The sequence below is a fragment of the Drosophila rhopaloa genome, unplaced genomic scaffold (assembly GCF_018152115.1).
Source record: "Drosophila rhopaloa isolate 14029-0021.01 unplaced genomic scaffold, ASM1815211v1 contig_2, whole genome shotgun sequence".
NCBI classification, from domain to species: domain Eukaryota; kingdom Metazoa; phylum Arthropoda; class Insecta; order Diptera; family Drosophilidae; genus Drosophila; species Drosophila rhopaloa.
The window spans coordinates 23,146,459-23,162,796 of record NW_025335083.1 but is presented as its reverse complement, the minus strand read 5'-3'; the positions used below and the strand labels follow the sequence as shown (position 1 = coordinate 23,162,796).

Here is a 16,338-nt window from a genome sequence, read left to right as displayed (position 1 = left end):
AAGCTTCATGGAGACATTAAAAAAGTGAAAATCTTTTTAGTTACATTGGTCGGTCAGTGACCAAATACAAAGGCGGAATCAACTTAAAGAACGTAAATGTTGTTTGAATTAATTTTGTGTGGGAACGTTTAAGTATTTTATAACTTCCCATTGCGTATAATAAATATTATATTATTCCAGTGTTGCAATTTTGTTAACGACACTTTCCTAACAGGTATTTACCAGGCTTTTAACCACGTCGAGTTAAATGCTTTAAAAACGGTTATTATAAACTAATTACTTCGTAGTTAGGTATGTTCTGCACATAAAAGAGATTAAGGCTCGTGTATAAAAATAAAAAAGAAGGCAAGGGCTTAGCCCAATCTTAAATTATTTAAACTTGTCATTTATTATTTGATAACCTCTTATTAGTTACATTCCGCTCCTGAACTATAGTGACCGCCTGGCATATATCACATTTGAAGAGCCATTTAAGAAGGTCAGTTTTTCAAGCTGAAGCCCAGAAACCGGAAGGGCAAGGTCTTATTTGGTCTAGAACAAGCCGAGAAAACTTTCCCAAAAAAAGAAAACGCAGACAAAGGTATTTTTTTGTGTTCTCAGAAGTTTAATGGATCTCGTTTCGGTCTCAACTAAAACTAGAATAAATAACTTAGCATCTAGACAAGTAACATTAGGTGGCAAATTTGGAAAAATTCTCTGCAATTTAGCGTTAGTCGGTGCACTTGGATGCAAGGGTGCACATGAGTGTTTTGGGGCAGAAGAGCAGGCTCTTGGAGCAGCTCATCTTGTGGCCCTTCATCTGACCCTGGGCGTTCTTGTAGCACACGAAATAGCTGGAAATGGAGGTCTGATCGGGGATCTTGTCGCCCTCCTTGCAGTAGTACTTCCTCTTCTTTGCGGGAGCTGATGATCCACCAACCAAACCATCGTTGCTCTGGATGATAATGGGTCTGCTGGTGGTGGTGGTTAAGCTAACCTCCGGCAGATTAACCGCATAGGAGTCGAGGGGATCGCTTTCTATGTTCGGCGAGATGCCATTTCCTGCCTGCTGACTGTTTCCATATTGCTGCAACAGATTGGCAATACTCTGCGCCTTCAAGGCAGCCTCCTGCCTTCTCTTTGCCTCACTCAGCATCTTGATGGCCTCCATCTGGAGGCGTCTATTGCTATCTATGGTATAGCCACTGAAGGCAGGCATCACATTACCGCACTGCGCATAAGTGGGGGCATCGCAGATCCTGGTTTGCTTATTGAATGCCGTGTAGGGAGGACAGGAGTAGGACAGGACCTTGCCATCCTTTTTGCTGCAAACAAAGTAGCGCGTGCAGTCCGTTTGATTGGGCTGCCTTACTCCCGCCTGGCAGGTGATGACCTCCACATTGCCCAGCTCGTTCAATGCCGACGACGACTTGGTCATCAGTGGGAGTATGGATTTCTGGAAGACATCCAGGCTGATAAAGTTGCCATTGAAGTTCACGAGTTGGCCATTTGGGGAGTTACTCTCCGGGTACTTCAGGCTATCCCCCTTGTAGGAGTTTAGATTCGGACCACTGGTGAACATGCTCATCTCCATATGGCCATCCGAATCACTATAAATACTGCTGCTCATCGTGGGCCTGGGCATATATGGGTGATGATGGTGCTGCTGGTGCTGCTGCTGCTGGTGGTTATAACTCTGCTCCAGATATCCATTGCCAGGTGCTAATTGCTGGCTCATGTCGCTGCTGTAGGTCAGTACGTGAGGAAGAGTGTTCCCATTGCCATTCGCATTCCCCGAGCCACCACCACTCTGATAGTTGGCCTTAATCATATCTTCGTCCATCTCCATGCTTTCGATTTTCTGCGAATTGGGTCGTATGCTCACCCTGTCCGCCTCGATTTGTCCAGGAAACATATTCATGGGCCTGGGCATGTTCATCGTGGGATAGCTCTCCGTGGGCTGGTACACCCTATTCGCATTGTGCTCCCCCAGATGAGGACTCGGTGTGTAGTAGGTGGCCACGGTGGCGGCCGAGGGTTGCTGTTCAAAGGGTCGCGGAGTGGTCAAGGTGTAATCACTGGCAAACGGGGACTGGGATCCATACTGTGAGGAATACGTACTGGCCGCAGTCGTAACCGAAAGGGGCCTGGCTGTGGTCATGTACTCCATTCCACTGGGTTGATTGGGGGTGACATGCTTGTCCATGCTGGGATATACCCCCAAACTGTTGCCATATGAGTCCAGTACCTCTTTTTCACCCGAACTTGTGCTCGATAAGTGCACGGGTATCACATTGTTGTGGATGATGGTAGTGCTGGGCTTATTATAGCCATTTCCCGAGGAACTTCCTCCAGAAGAATGCTTCTTGTGCTGCATATAATGTGGATTTAAGGGAGGTGGCATGCCGTAATACTGCTGGAAGGGATTTCCTTGGGGAGAAACAAAAACAGGCTGCAAAATGGGCTGATAGTAGGCTCCATTAAACCCTGGATTGGGCAGCACTTTGGGTAAGTTTTGGGCAGCTATCATCTGCTTGGATAACTCGAGAACAGTCTTCAGCGTATCCTCGGATATCTTGGGTTCATGGTCGCTGTACTCGTGACTTTGAACCGGATGATGATTTGAGTAGGCACCCTGTTCCTGACTCATTCCGTAACTGGAAGGCAGGGCGAACATCACGGAACCCTCGGGACGATTCACCACTATCTGGGAGTTGGCATATCCCTGCCCAGTACTTCCATGCGCGGAATAGGGCAGGCTGTTGGTCAGCATTAGTTTCGTTTCCGGTTCCAAGCGATGGTGACTCAAATGCTCCTGCAGCCTGCTCTTATTCGAATTGGGTTCAGGTAATTTGGGCGTAGTTTTGGGTGCTTCTGTGGTGGTACTGCTGGTAGTAATTGGCGTATTCTGCTCCATGGGATTCATCATCTCATAGCGATTCTTAATGTCGAAATGAGCCAGAAAGGCATTCAACTGATCCGGACGCATTTCCGCCTGGGGTTTATCGGTCTTCTGGTAGGTCTGCTGCAGTCCATCAATCAGCTGGGATAGTCTCTGCAGATGAGCAGTCAAGTTGGGATCGATGGGCGATCCCGGCTTGGCGATTTCGCTGACACCAGCCACTTGTTTGAGCTCGGTTTTAAGTTTTTCGACCTCTGTTCTGTGCTCCATACTGACCGAAGCGATTTCCTCCCGATTCTCAGGCTTTGGGGCAGCTGGAGAGTCCAGTTCCACCAGCTCACCATCGCCACTGGAGTCGAAATTGTGGCTGGAGGAGATGTCGTCGTCCGAATGTGGCCTGCTCTTTGCCCCCTCCTCATCCTCCTCGCTACTCAGTGTGGAGCCCAGAACAATTTCCACTGTACCATCGTCTTTGTGGCTGGATTCGTTTAACAGCAATCCCGCCTCATCCATGTCGTTGACTATCAATATGTCCGAATCTGGTTTGCCAGGCGATTGGGTAGAGCTCATCTCACTGGGCGTGATGCACTCCCAATCCTCGCCAGGCAGGACGCAGCTGCCCAGACTGGGCTCGTATACCAATCCCTCGTTGCACTTCACCGGAATCCAAACATGCGAGTTGGAGGGCAGTTCCCGGCACTTGTAGAAGGCGTCGCAGCGGGTTTTGTGGGGACGTGTCTTTTCAGGGCATGGTTTGCCTTTGATCCAGTCCAGAAATCGAAAAATAGAGCACGGAAAGGAAGAAATACACACATTAACATGGGAAAAACCACAACGCTTTTAATTTCATTTTTTGGACTTTTCAAGATTTTATTTAATAAGAGGTGACTTTAACTTAATCTTGAATTTTTCTTTCTATTTAATTGTAGGTAAGTATTCACATAAAAAAGACTTCCATTTTGATTAAATTTGATTTTAGAAAAAGTTTTTAAGTTAGTTGTTTCTAAAAAATATTATTTAGCTTTTTCAAATAGCTATTTTCCTTTCTAAATATTTTTTTTAAATTGTGCTTTAAATAAAAAACAATGTTTAAAAACCAGATCTAGTAAATTGATTGTCCACACTTCACTCCCTAGCGTATTTTACCTTCGGAAAAGTAAAACAAGCCCATAATCAACGTGTAAACTAGTAGCTGCCTCATCGCGTATCCTTTTCGCGTAATCCTTTCGCCCGTGTTCCGTAATCCGCAATCCGTAACCGTAACTTCCGATCTGCTCCGTTCGAAGCCCGCGACACGAATGACTGAAGATCCAGAGCGGCCGGTACATTAAATTTTGATCATTTTCACTTTGGGCCGAGGTTCTCTGAAACTCGGACGATGTGTGAAATAGTCCGAAAGCGAACAAACAACAAAGTATAAGACGAATTTTCTTGGACTCTCAGCTCTCAATGCTCGCATTTAAAACGTCTCATAATAATTGTTTAAACAAATAGTGCTGCTGGAAACATCGGAGAATCAAGGAAATTTCACTTTTTTGTGCGTAGTTTGTTTGGTTTAAGGTATAATATAATGTGAGGCGTATATATTTAGTAATCTTGAAGAAAGTAAAAAATGGGGTAAAAACGCATAAACATTACAGCATGATCAATGAATATTTATTTTCTTAGAGTTACATATTTATATTTTAGAAATTAAGGTTCCAAAATTCCAAGTAATATTCTTATTCTGTCTGGCAAATAAATCGAAATTTATAGCTACATGAGTAATCGTACATTCCACCATTATATAGAAATATACAATTATTAGTGTTCAATTGGGTGGGACTGCCAATGGCCCATTTTAAAAAGGGAGCTGGCTTTCCTGTAGCAATTGACAAGTAGTCACTCTTATTGAACAAGTCGTTGATTCCCAACCAGTAATGGGTGTCCCCCTTGAGATTCGCCTGAAGGTCGATCAGTTCCTGTTCGTCCTTAATGTCCGCCAGGTTACCTCCCATCTGACGACAAGTTTTTGAAGCACTGGACCAATTCTTCTCAGAGTATTTCTCTATGTAGAAGTACTTCGAGCCGATTTGCTCGAATCCCACATATTTGATTTTGGTTTCCACTCTGGATAATGTTTCCTGTAAGGCCGACAGTTGCCTTTTCAAATCATCATGTCTCTCCGTCAAGTTCTGCTGGTTGATACCCAAAATCGTTTGTTGGTTCTCCAGAGAACTCAGTTGGCTTTCCATCGTGTACTGTCGCACAAGGACTTCATTTGCCTTGTTCGCCTCACTGGTATTCCTTTGATCCTTGGGTAAAGTTAAGTGATTTAGCACCGGCGTCAATACACTAAGACAGAATCCTCCGCACTGATTTGGGGGGTCCTTCAAAAGACAAACGGATTCCGTCTCCGCCAAAGCTCCATTTGAAATCAATGGCAGAAGTGCACAAAGCAACGCAATTCCCGATTTAAGCATTTTTTAATACCTTTCTCCACTGAACACAATTAGTTTAAATGTACTGACTCGGGGTTTTTATACCTAACAACTCTTATTTGTTTTTTAGAATGCAACCAATTTATTTAGAGTTAAGTAAAAGCATTTAACAAAGCAGTCGACTAATGAATATTCATAGACGCGTTTAATTTAATGCAGAAATCACCTTGACTTCATTTAAATAAGAGCGCAATAGTGTAGTGATCCTACCAAAAAACCCATGCCATTCAATACCTAACTAATTTGTTTGTCTCTTTGTTAGAAATTAAATTCTTGTTAAGTTTTGATGATGGTAATAAGGTTTACTATTTACATCAAATAATTTTAATTTTATTCAAAGATTTAAGGGTATGAACATTTTTGTGTAACAAAACAAAGGAATTAACAAAGGATTATTTTGATAAATGTATTTCCCTTCAGTACACTGATAATGTGAAAAACATGCAACACAATCCTGGACACAAAGGTTATAAACCTTCTGTGTTCGTTCTTTTATTTCAAAAAGCTATTCCTCCGTATTAAATAAACGTACTACTTAAATATACTATCTCAGTCCTTTTATTTAAAAAAACTGTTCTTCAGTATTCCATTAACACACCGTACTAAATAAGAATAAATTAATTAATAAGAAAATTCCGTAAGAAAATAAATTCTTTAATGAATACTTATATTATGCACACAGTGCATTTACAAAAATGATAAATCAAGTAAAAATGCTGTAGAAAAAATGAAATCCACTCATTTTGTGTCAGAATATTAAATAGTTTATATGTTATATTTAAATTAAAAATTGTTATATTTTTAATATTTGTTTACCCCTACGCCATTGAGCACACCATGTCTAAAAAATAAGTTGCCAAATAATTTTATTAAATGTCTTTGTCCACTTGGCAAATAAAGCGGTTACTACTGTCGCATGAGTAATTGTACATAAGACCATTGTACAGGTACACGCAGTTATACGAATCGTAGTTCTCCGGATATCCATAACCCCATTTTAAAAATCGAGCTTGCTTGCCGGTAGCCGAATACTTGAACTCGCCGATGTTGACATTCCTGATGCCGATCCAGTACCAAGTGTTTTTCATGAGATAGTGGCTTATGGCCTCAAGCTCGTCCAGGTCCTTAATGCCAGCCAGGTAACCACCCATTTCGTGACAGGTGCTTGCAGCAGTGGGCCAGTATTGCGTGGATGTATTCTCGATGTAGAAGTATCTCGAACCAATCTGTTTAAAATCCGGATATTTCAACTTAAATTCGTGTCTGTCGACTATTTCTTGCAAGGATTTCAATTGGTCATCAAGAAGATCGATTCTTTTCAACTGGCTTTCCAACATATCCAGCTTCACCATGATGTCATTTGCTTGGGTCACAGGCGCCATTACAGTATCCTTGTATCCTTTCAACTGGTTAGGAGGGTTCTGCAATGGTTCGGTCGCTACCAACGATCCATATAAATTTAAGAAAAGAAGTGCCCATAGAAGCGCTGTCGCCGACCTTAGCATTTTCATTTATATTACTACTCAACACGATGGTTCCGTCAAAACTGATTTTTCTCTAATGATGGGGTTATAAACATGCAGCTCAAAGCAAATCGATTTATAAAATGGCATCTATTAAACTCCGAGTTAAATAAATGCAACCAAATAATTGAAGTAATGAATATTGATAGACTCTTATTTTATTTTCATTGGAACAAAAAAGAAAGGAAACTTCGATTTCGATGCTTAAAAAAATAAAGTTAGTTGCACGTAAACTGGAAACTATCAAATGTTTTATTTATATATATATATTTGTATATCATTACATTTTTAATGTCGCGGTCTCTTTTTAAATTTGAGTAGCTACCCCAATCGTAAATAAATTTAGTTTTAGTCGAAGAAAAGCCTCGAAATATGTCTGAAAAAAATATAATACGGATTATTAACTACATTAATAGCAATATTCAATAAAAAAAATGCGAAAAGCAAAACAAAGCCCGACATGAAAGTTGTAAACGTACTTTCTTCGTCCTTTTATTTCTAAAAGCTATATTAAATTAAACACCTCACTTAAAAAGAATTTTGTAAAAGCCGTCAAAAAAATAATTTGTGTAAGAAATATTTATTTTAGAAAAAAAACAGCCACTCATTTTGTATCAGAATATAAATAGTTTTTAAATGCAAAACCAATTTTATTGTTATATTTTCAATATTTGTTTATCCCTTCGCAATTGAGCACTCCATGTCTAAAATATACATTTTAAAATCGCTAAAGCGTAGCCAGTTTATTATTTTTATTAATTGTCTTTGTCCACGTTGCAAATATAGTGGTTATAGTAACCGCATAGGAAATTGTACATAAAACCATTGTACAGGAATACGCAGTTATACATATTCCCGTTACAGGGATAGCCATCGCCCCATTTTAAATATCGAGCTGGCATGCCGGTAGCCCAAACCTTGAACTCGCCGCGGTGGACGTTCCTAATGCCGATCCAGTACCGAGTGGAGTTCTTAAGCTCTGGACTTAAAGCCTCAAGTTCGCCCTTTGTGTCGAAGGATGCCAGGTGACCACCCATTTCTTGACAGTTCCTTTCAGCAGTGGACCAGTTTTCCGTAGATAAACCACCGATGTGAATGTAACTCTGACTAATCGGCTCCAAACTTGGAGCTTGCACCCTCAATTCTCCAACTATTTGCCGGTAGGCTCTAGATTTGTTTTCCTGCGTAGCTTTAACTCTAGATTGGAGATCGGTCATTTTCTGCTGCCCTTCCATTACAGTATCCTTGTATCCTTTGAACTGGTTAGGAGGGTTCGCTACCAATGCTCCATATAAATTTAAGAAAAGAAGTGCCCATAGCAACACACTCGTGGACCTTAGCATTTTAATTGTTAGAATTGGTTACCACTGAACACGATGGTTCTAACAAAACTGATTTTGCTCTACTGATGATGGGGCTTTACAAATACAGCTCAAACAAATCGATTTATAAGATAGCATATATTTGACTCGGGGTTAAATAAATTTAACAAACTAATTAAAGTAATGAATATTGATAGATCCACCTTACATTGAAAACAAAATAGGAAGCAAATTTCGGCAAGCCCAAGTTTAAAACCTTGTAGCTCTTACAAAAATTGCATATTCTAAATTTCGATTTTGATGATTAAAAACAATACAGCTAGTTTTCGTACAAACGTACAAGTCGTCGGAAACTTATAAATAACCAAGATGAAAATAAGTCAAAAACTTGATCATCTTTAAAATGACAACGAATCAAACCACACTTGAGAGCTACATATGTATGTCTCTTTGAAATCGAAATCCTTTCTACAAGGCAAAAAATGTTTCTTAAATATTTTTGTATTTTGTTAATACTTATTTTAGTGAATAATTACCTTTTAAATGTCGCTGTATCTTTTTAAATTTAGGTGGCTACCTTCCGTATTTATCGAGTACAACCACCAATTGATAAAAATTCCTAAAAAATGTAATGGTATATTTTCACCACTAAAATGATGCAAAAAGTATATTTTGTAGAGTCAAACGGTATATTTTCCAGATATTTCCCTGGTCACACTGCATCTATTTCGCTTGTAAAAAAATGAACAGCAATAACAAATAAACAATTAGTGCAGCGATACGATACCGACTTCTCGCAATTACGTGGATCGAAACTAAGGCGGCAGCGGAAAATCGTGCAATATTTCACCCACCAATTTATTGGCCCAGGAAAACTCAATTAAGAATCCCGCACACATACACACACTCATGCAGCCGCGCACAGGAGACAACAAACACACACACAGGCGCAAGTTGTAGGAGCACCCGAGTAAGAGGAAGAACCAAAAGGTAAGGCGCAGGTAAAAAAAGAGGAATAAGCACCCAGAAAATGCTAAAAACAAAAGAGAACACCATTTTTGCATTGGAATTCGCAGCTGTAAAGCTGCGGCAACGGAGGCGAGCAAGACAGAAGCCGCGACCTTTGCCTCAATTACAAACAAACACACACATTCGTCGGAGGAGTGGGAGTGGGAGAGGTGGCAACCTTTTTTTTGGCGTGCGTTACATGACCACCAATATATATACATATATATACTAATAATGTTGTGTGGGTGACTAAGCCCAACGGTCGATAATTCAAGGAAGTTCAAGTTCCCCCTCCCTGGGAACTGCATTCTTGATTTATTGACAGCTGTTGCTGATTATTTCGCTGTGTTTTCGCTTTTCACTGCCCCACAAGATAACTCCCCTTTGTTCTTTAGAATTAGCTGATAAACACTTGAGTACTGGACCCTACGATAAGCGACAGAAAAGCCGGAAAGTGCGTGCTAATTGATCGGATGTGATGTGTCAATTAAAATCCATTGAAAGCGATTCCTAGTCAATTTCAACCTGGCGACGGAATTTGATGAGTTAACAAATAATAAACAAGCTGCAGTTGCTCACGTGTTCTCGCCAAATTAATGCAGTAAGAAACCCAAGCAAAAGGGAAATCGCAACCACTGCACAGGCAGAAAAATTTATAAAATACTCATTTTTGAACATAATATGGTAAGACCAAAAAATTGTCAGTGCAATGACCAAAATTATGTATTAACTATGTTTGATTAGCCCAACAAAAGTCTGCAAATGTTGTGGTCAACTGTGGTATCTTTTATTATTTCAACAAAGTTCATCCAAACATATACATAAATATCGTGCAGAATATAAATATCAACTCGGTTTTAAATCCAATTTTTTGAGGTGTAGACAATCAATATGCAATGCCGCCAATTCAACAAATGAAACTGAATTTATTTACCGTTTTCTTTTTCGTGTAGTTGATGAGTCACAGAGCCACATTATTATACAATCTATTGTTAGAGTCATTGTGTTTGCTATCAAAATTATAGATGACCAGCAATCGGCGGGGAAATTGTAACAAAAATGTACAGACAAACATACACGCACACACCCGTGACAGTTTCGAATTTGGCGAAAATTAATAGCCCATATACAGTGCTTCCCAGAAATGTAATATCAGTTGCCATGGGAGAATATTCAGCTATCAGTAAAGTTATATGGCGGAAGTTCATCTGTATGTCAGCTAATTTTTGGTTTTGGGGTTTTTATATTTTTTCTTATTCACTGTGAGCTGTTGTTTGAGCTTAAAATAAAAACATTGCTCACAATTTTGTAAAATAATAAAGTTTTTTTTATCAGTTTCCGTAATCCTTTTTTGAATTTACTTTTCCTTAGCTCGTATAGTTTGCCCATTATAAATTTCTTTGAAATTTTACGAATATAATTTGCTTTATATTGAAATTCAAAAATGAATTATTAAGCTTCCTTAAACAGTAGACTTCCTCAATTAACTTTTAAATAAATATATGTGTACTAAAATCATTACGTGCCTGAGAAGCACTGTATTTTAGCTACGATAATGGCGAAGTAAACCTGGTGCATTTTGCAGCTCACATTTTGTTCGAGGAGTTTATAACACGAAAAAAGTGAAGGCCTGTTCGCTAACAATTTTGTTGTTATACGTCGTTTACACTATATACTAACAGAGAGCTCAACTGCCTATATCTTATCTGCGGCTAGTCGCTTTCATAATGATATAGAACCCGAATTATCTCGCTACCAAGATTAAACCTTTAAATAGTCAAGAGTTAAATGCGCCTAAAGGGAACTGCATAACATTGTTTTCTCGCCTGCATTGCTTGGTAAATCACTTTTATACAGCTTATGTTTCTATATATGTTTGTGCACAGAAATAAATTATTGTAACTATAGACTGTTGACTCATAGGAATATAAAGCTAATATATATACTTTCCTTTTATTAAGCAAAGGGTGGTAATAGCAAGTCCCCTTTTCGACTGTATTGGTTAATTTTGGTTATTGATAAACCATTTACGTATGTACACTGTGTTCCGGGCTTATCTTATCAGCTCCCGAACACGCAATTTCCTATTCGATACTTTCCACCACCAGCATTCTCAATACTCGCTTTCTCTTTCAGAACGAAAGTTTACCGAAGTGGTGAAGGTCACTCAGAGGAAGGAACACAACGCGGAGGAGAAGGAGGAGCAGCAGCACTCAGCCACTAAATGGCCGATGGAAATGGGCTGCCAGCGGGTGCAGCTTCCGGAGGCATGGAGACCGGACAGACAGTGAATGGAGCCGGGTCCGCCAGCCCAACGCCCACTTCCAGTTCGGGGGCGGGGGCTAGTGGGAGTGCCAATCAAGGATACCATCAATTAAGTGTGACAAGTGAGTAAACAAAAGAAACAGCAAGAAACATTCTGTACAATTAATTATAACCCAAAATCTTTTTAGTCGAGGAGGCTTCTCTGCGCAACAACGGCTTTCTCAAGCCAAATCCCTATGTGGAGCTCCTGATCGACAGCAAAAGCAAGCGGAAGACGGACCTGGTCAAGAACACTTATCTGCCCAAGTGGAACGAGGAGTTCACGGTTCTGGTGAGTAATGAATATATATAAACTGGAGGCACAATTCTCAACATAATTTTTTGCCGTAGATCACACCCAACTCCACTCTGCACTTCAAGGTGCTAGATCACTCCAGTTTCCGCAAAGATGCCATGCTGGGAGAGCGAATCATCAACCTATCACACATCCTGCAGCATTACAACGGGCGCTGCGAGTTCCTCGAGCTGACCATAGACCTGTTCGTCACGAGCAAGTCGGACAATCGCCAAACGAAGAGCGGCGAGCTGGTGGCCATTCTTAACGGTCTCAAACTGGACATGAGCAAGCTGCAAATTCAACCACCGGCGGTCCAACAGAATGGCAATCCACCCGTCCAGGCTGTCAACCCGTCGGTGGTCAGTGAAGCGGCGTCCGGACGCAGTTGCATGATTTACGGTGGAGTGCGAGCACGTATGCGACTTCGCTCAAGTAGTGGCAACAGCAATGGCGAAGAGGGCCGCTCGCCCCTGCCGAACGGAGGAGCGGAAACCAGGAGATCTGCGCCAGCTCCGCCAGTATGGGAACAGCAGCAGCAATCCCAGAGTCAGCCGCAGCCCCTGAGGATGGTAAATGGCAGTGGGGCGGCGGTGCCGCAGACAGCGCCGTATCCCCAGCAACCCCCGGCTCCCGCACTTGCACGTCCCCTAACCCAAGTTTACGGAGCGCTGCCAGAGAACACTCCGCAAGCTGCGCTCTGCCCTCCTATCGAACAGCCTGGAGTTGGACTTCCCGTGAGCCAAAGCACAGATCCGCAACTCCAAACGCAACCGGCGGACGATGAACCACTGCCGGCTGGCTGGGAAATTCGACTGGATCAGTATGGCCGACGGTACTATGTAGATCACAATACACGTTCCACTTACTGGGAGAAACCGACGCCACTGCCTCCAGGTTGGGAGATAAGGAAAGATGGACGCGGACGAGTTTACTACGTCGATCACAACACGAGGAAGACCACCTGGCAGCGGCCGAACAGCGAGCGCTTGATGCACTTCCAGCACTGGCAGGGTCAGAGGGCCCACGTTGTATCCCAGGGCAATCAGCGATACCTGTACTCCCAGCAACAACAGCAGCCAACAGCGGTGACTGCGCAAGTGACGCAGGACGACGAGGATGCACTGGGACCGCTGCCAGATGGCTGGGAGAAGAAGGTAAATCCATTAACGTACCAAATTCAATAATCAATTTTAACTTATAATTTCGCTTATAATGAACAGGTCCAGTCGGACAACCGAGTGTACTTTGTGAATCATAAGAACCGCACCACCCAGTGGGAGGATCCACGAACCCAGGGCCAGGAAGTGAGCCTGATTAACGAGGGCCCGCTGCCGCCCGGCTGGGAAATCCGCTACACGGCCGCCGGTGAGCGCTTCTTTGTTGATCACAATACGCGACGTACCACCTTCGAGGATCCTCGACCGGGAGCACCAAAGGGGGCCAAGGGAGTTTACGGAGTGCCACGTGCCTACGAACGCAGTTTCCGCTGGAAGCTGTCTCAGTTCCGGTACTTGTGCCAGAGCAACGCTCTGCCATCGCACATCAAAATCACGGTGACGCGACAAACCTTGTTCGAGGACTCCTACCATCAGATTATGCGCCTCCCCGCCTACGAACTTCGGAGGCGACTCTATATCATATTCCGTGGCGAGGAGGGACTGGATTACGGCGGAGTATCTCGCGAGTGGTTCTTCCTGCTTTCCCACGAGGTCCTTAATCCCATGTACTGCTTGTTTGAGTACGCGAACAAGAACAACTACAGTCTTCAGATAAATCCCGCCTCGTACGTGAACCCCGATCACCTGCAGTACTTCAAGTTTATCGGTCGCTTTATCGCGATGGCCCTTTACCACGGAAGGTTTATCTACAGTGGATTCACAATGCCTTTTTACAAGCGCATGCTGAACAAGAAGCTTACCATCAAGGATATCGAGACCATCGATCCGGAGTTCTATAACTCTCTTATATGGGTAAAGGATAATAACATCGATGAGTGCGGCTTGGAGCTGTGGTTCAGCGTGGACTTCGAAGTACTCGGCCAGATAATCCATCACGAGTTAAAGGAGAATGGCGAAAAAGAGCGCGTGACGGAGGAGAACAAGGAGGAGTACATCACGCTAATGACAGAGTGGCGAATGACGCGGTAAGCTTTTTAGAGGATAAGCAACAGTATATTTTGAAGAATGATAAAATCACTTATGTCTCTTGTGACAAATTTTTTAAGGCAATTTATTTTAAAATTAGTAGTAAATCATCACTATATACAATTTTTCATTAAACTTATCCACAGTGGCATTGAGCAGCAGACAAAGACGTTCCTGGAGGGCTTCAACGAGGTGGTGCCGCTGGAGTGGCTCAAGTACTTTGATGAGCGCGAGCTGGAGCTGATCCTGTGCGGCATGCAGGACGTGGACGTGGAGGACTGGCAGCGCAACACTATTTACAGACACTACAACCGCAATTCCAAGCAGGTCGTCTGGTTCTGGCAGGTGGGTGGCCTTTATAAACTTAGTGCCATTTAAGTCGCTAAACCGGGTATTTACTTTCGCAGTTTGTCCGAGAGACGGATAACGAAAAGCGGGCCCGTCTGCTACAGTTTGTGACGGGCACGTGTCGCGTGCCGGTCGGAGGATTCGCCGAGCTGATGGGCTCCAATGGGCCGCAGCGCTTCTGCATCGAGAAGGTGGGCAAGGAAACGTGGCTGCCGCGCTCGCACACCTGCTTCAATCGATTGGACCTGCCGCCGTACAAGAGCTACGATCAGCTGGTGGAGAAGCTGACCTTTGCCATCGAGGAGACTGAGGGTTTCTGCCAGGAATGAGTGGCAGTCGATTTGTGGTCGGTTTGTTGATTAATGTTTAATTCCAGTTGAGCGCCTGCGTTACCGTCCCCCCAATCTCTACCCCTACCCCTACCCTTACCCATTCCCCCCTCCAAATCCCCTTCCTCGTTTGACGACCACGTTGCGTTAAATAGTTACTGTTATTATTATTACATACGTATATATTACTACTGTATACTGTAAACACAAAACACACTTTTGTCTGTCTATTCCTATGTTCGCTACAACTAGGCCTTGATTAAGTTTAGTTACCATATTAAATGAAAGGTTTGCCTAAAGTGCGAAATTTGAGAACGATGTATCGATGTATTGAAAGTTTATTTTGAAGTAATGTTTTAATTTTTTAGATATATATTATCTATTACATAATTTCTTTTTGAAACAGGTTTTGAGTGAATCTTTTCTGGTTATAATTTTTTACGATTGTCTTTAAATGTATTTGTCGATAAATTTTTTTTCGCCCATGATTCGTCTGTAAATTATACGCCAATAAATAAAACTACCTGATAGTTCAGCAAAGCCTTGATCAATTTTTATACCACAATTCTCAAAAAAATGCACTTTAAATTCTTTAATAAAACAAACATTAGGCACTTTTGGTATCCCGATTTGTTCAAGGAATAGTTGTGTACAAATAATTTTGTAGCATCCCTCCGTTTTGGCTCACAAAAAGCTGCTCAGCAATCGCAACCAAATGTTACGTTTTTGCCATAAGATTGCACTCTGATTGCTTCTAGTTCAATTGTACAACGAGCCCCGGCTTGCATGTTTTTAGCCACTTTATTGGTGAATTTATATTTATATTTATACGCCCCACTTGTAAATAGTTTACTCAACCAAATTCAAACTGTTAACGAACTGAGTTTGGTTTACTGGCAAACTGTTTTTAACTGTTCAATTGTTTATCACGTATACACAAGAAATCTAAATAGAAACTATATTTTAAATATGTATATCCACACTAAAGAACACACAAACACACACAGGAGATATCGTGAGAACTTGAAACACCGCAAAGCAAACAAAATACGTTAGGATTTTAACAGACAAACAAGAGAATACACTTAAACCAATAATAAATTCAAATAGCAATAATTGTTGTTAACAAAACTAAAAGGTAGCAAAAAAGAGATAAACGGCAGCGATACATATATTAATTATGCTACATAACTGTGCAGACTAAGACAAATCGGAGAATAAGGAGGAGCGACGTATATAGGGTTGATTGTGTACGATTACATATTAAATATATATTATATATTAAATAGATTTTATTTAGTTTAATGCAATGTGTACTGTATTATATAAAATAAATGCAAAATTATTTAGTGATACACAGCCGTGTAATTATTCATGCCCAAAATACTTGAGGGCAATTCGGCTGTGTCGACACTGCGGTTTGTTTTCGCTTAGTCAGCTGCCAATTCGTTGTTGCGGCAATAAATTTAATTACTTTAAGCGCATTTTTGGCAAGCGCATGCATTTTAATGCCCCGCAATTAAAATGTGTATCAAATGTATAAAAAAAGAGTATCGTTTCGGTTAGGTAATGGCTACTGAATATCCAGCCACAATGGTCCACTGATAATATCATCATCATCGTTATCCTCGGATGGGTAACCTACATTTTCCAGCGCTTCTTGTTGGCTGTGCGCTCAAATTTAACAAGCTGCTCCATTAT

General features: G+C 41.7%; 5 protein-coding genes across 6 annotated transcripts; 1 reads left to right on the top strand and 4 right to left on the bottom strand.

Annotated features, from left to right (window-relative positions):
- Positions 1-603: 603 nt before the first annotated feature.
- LOC108042456 lies at positions 604-4,165 on the bottom strand. The gene is made up of 2 exons (XM_017120764.2): positions 4,028-4,165; positions 604-3,639 (listed from the first exon to the last, which is right to left on the bottom strand). The coding sequence occupies exons 1-2, from the start codon at positions 4,080-4,082 to the stop codon at positions 710-712; spliced, it is 2,985 nt and encodes a 994-aa protein (XP_016976253.2). The 5' UTR covers positions 4,083-4,165; the 3' UTR covers positions 604-709.
- A 349-nt stretch (positions 4,166-4,514) lies between these two features.
- Positions 4,515-5,343, bottom strand: LOC108042450 (accessory gland protein Acp29AB-like). Its single transcript, XM_017120758.2, has one exon. The coding sequence runs from the start codon at positions 5,341-5,343 to the stop codon at positions 4,603-4,605; it is 741 nt and encodes a 246-aa protein (XP_016976247.2). The 3' UTR covers positions 4,515-4,602.
- Positions 5,344-6,230: 887 nt separating this feature from the next.
- On the bottom strand, positions 6,231-6,743 carry LOC108042449 (accessory gland protein Acp29AB-like). The gene has a single exon (XM_017120757.2). The coding sequence runs from the start codon at positions 6,741-6,743 to the stop codon at positions 6,231-6,233; it is 513 nt and encodes a 170-aa protein (XP_016976246.2).
- An 896-nt stretch (positions 6,744-7,639) lies between these two features.
- On the bottom strand, positions 7,640-8,119 carry LOC108042447 (C-type lectin 37Db-like). The gene has a single exon (XM_017120756.1). The coding sequence runs from the start codon at positions 8,117-8,119 to the stop codon at positions 7,640-7,642; it is 480 nt and encodes a 159-aa protein (XP_016976245.1).
- Positions 8,120-8,914: 795 nt separating this feature from the next.
- On the top strand, positions 8,915-15,167 carry LOC108042452 (E3 ubiquitin-protein ligase Su(dx)). Of its 2 annotated transcripts, XM_017120761.2 has the most exons (8): positions 8,915-9,196; positions 9,610-9,898; positions 11,351-11,601; positions 11,668-11,810; positions 11,870-12,970; positions 13,037-13,959; positions 14,107-14,305; positions 14,368-15,167. In XM_017120761.2, the coding sequence occupies exons 3-8, from the start codon at positions 11,439-11,441 to the stop codon at positions 14,635-14,637; spliced, it is 2,799 nt and encodes a 932-aa protein (XP_016976250.1). In that variant the 5' UTR covers positions 8,915-9,196; positions 9,610-9,898; positions 11,351-11,438; the 3' UTR covers positions 14,638-15,167. The 2 variants fall into 2 exon arrangements, with proteins under 2 accessions (XP_016976250.1, XP_016976249.1); XM_017120760.2 differs by lacking the exon at positions 9,610-9,898.
- Positions 15,168-16,338: the final 1,171 nt, after the last annotated feature.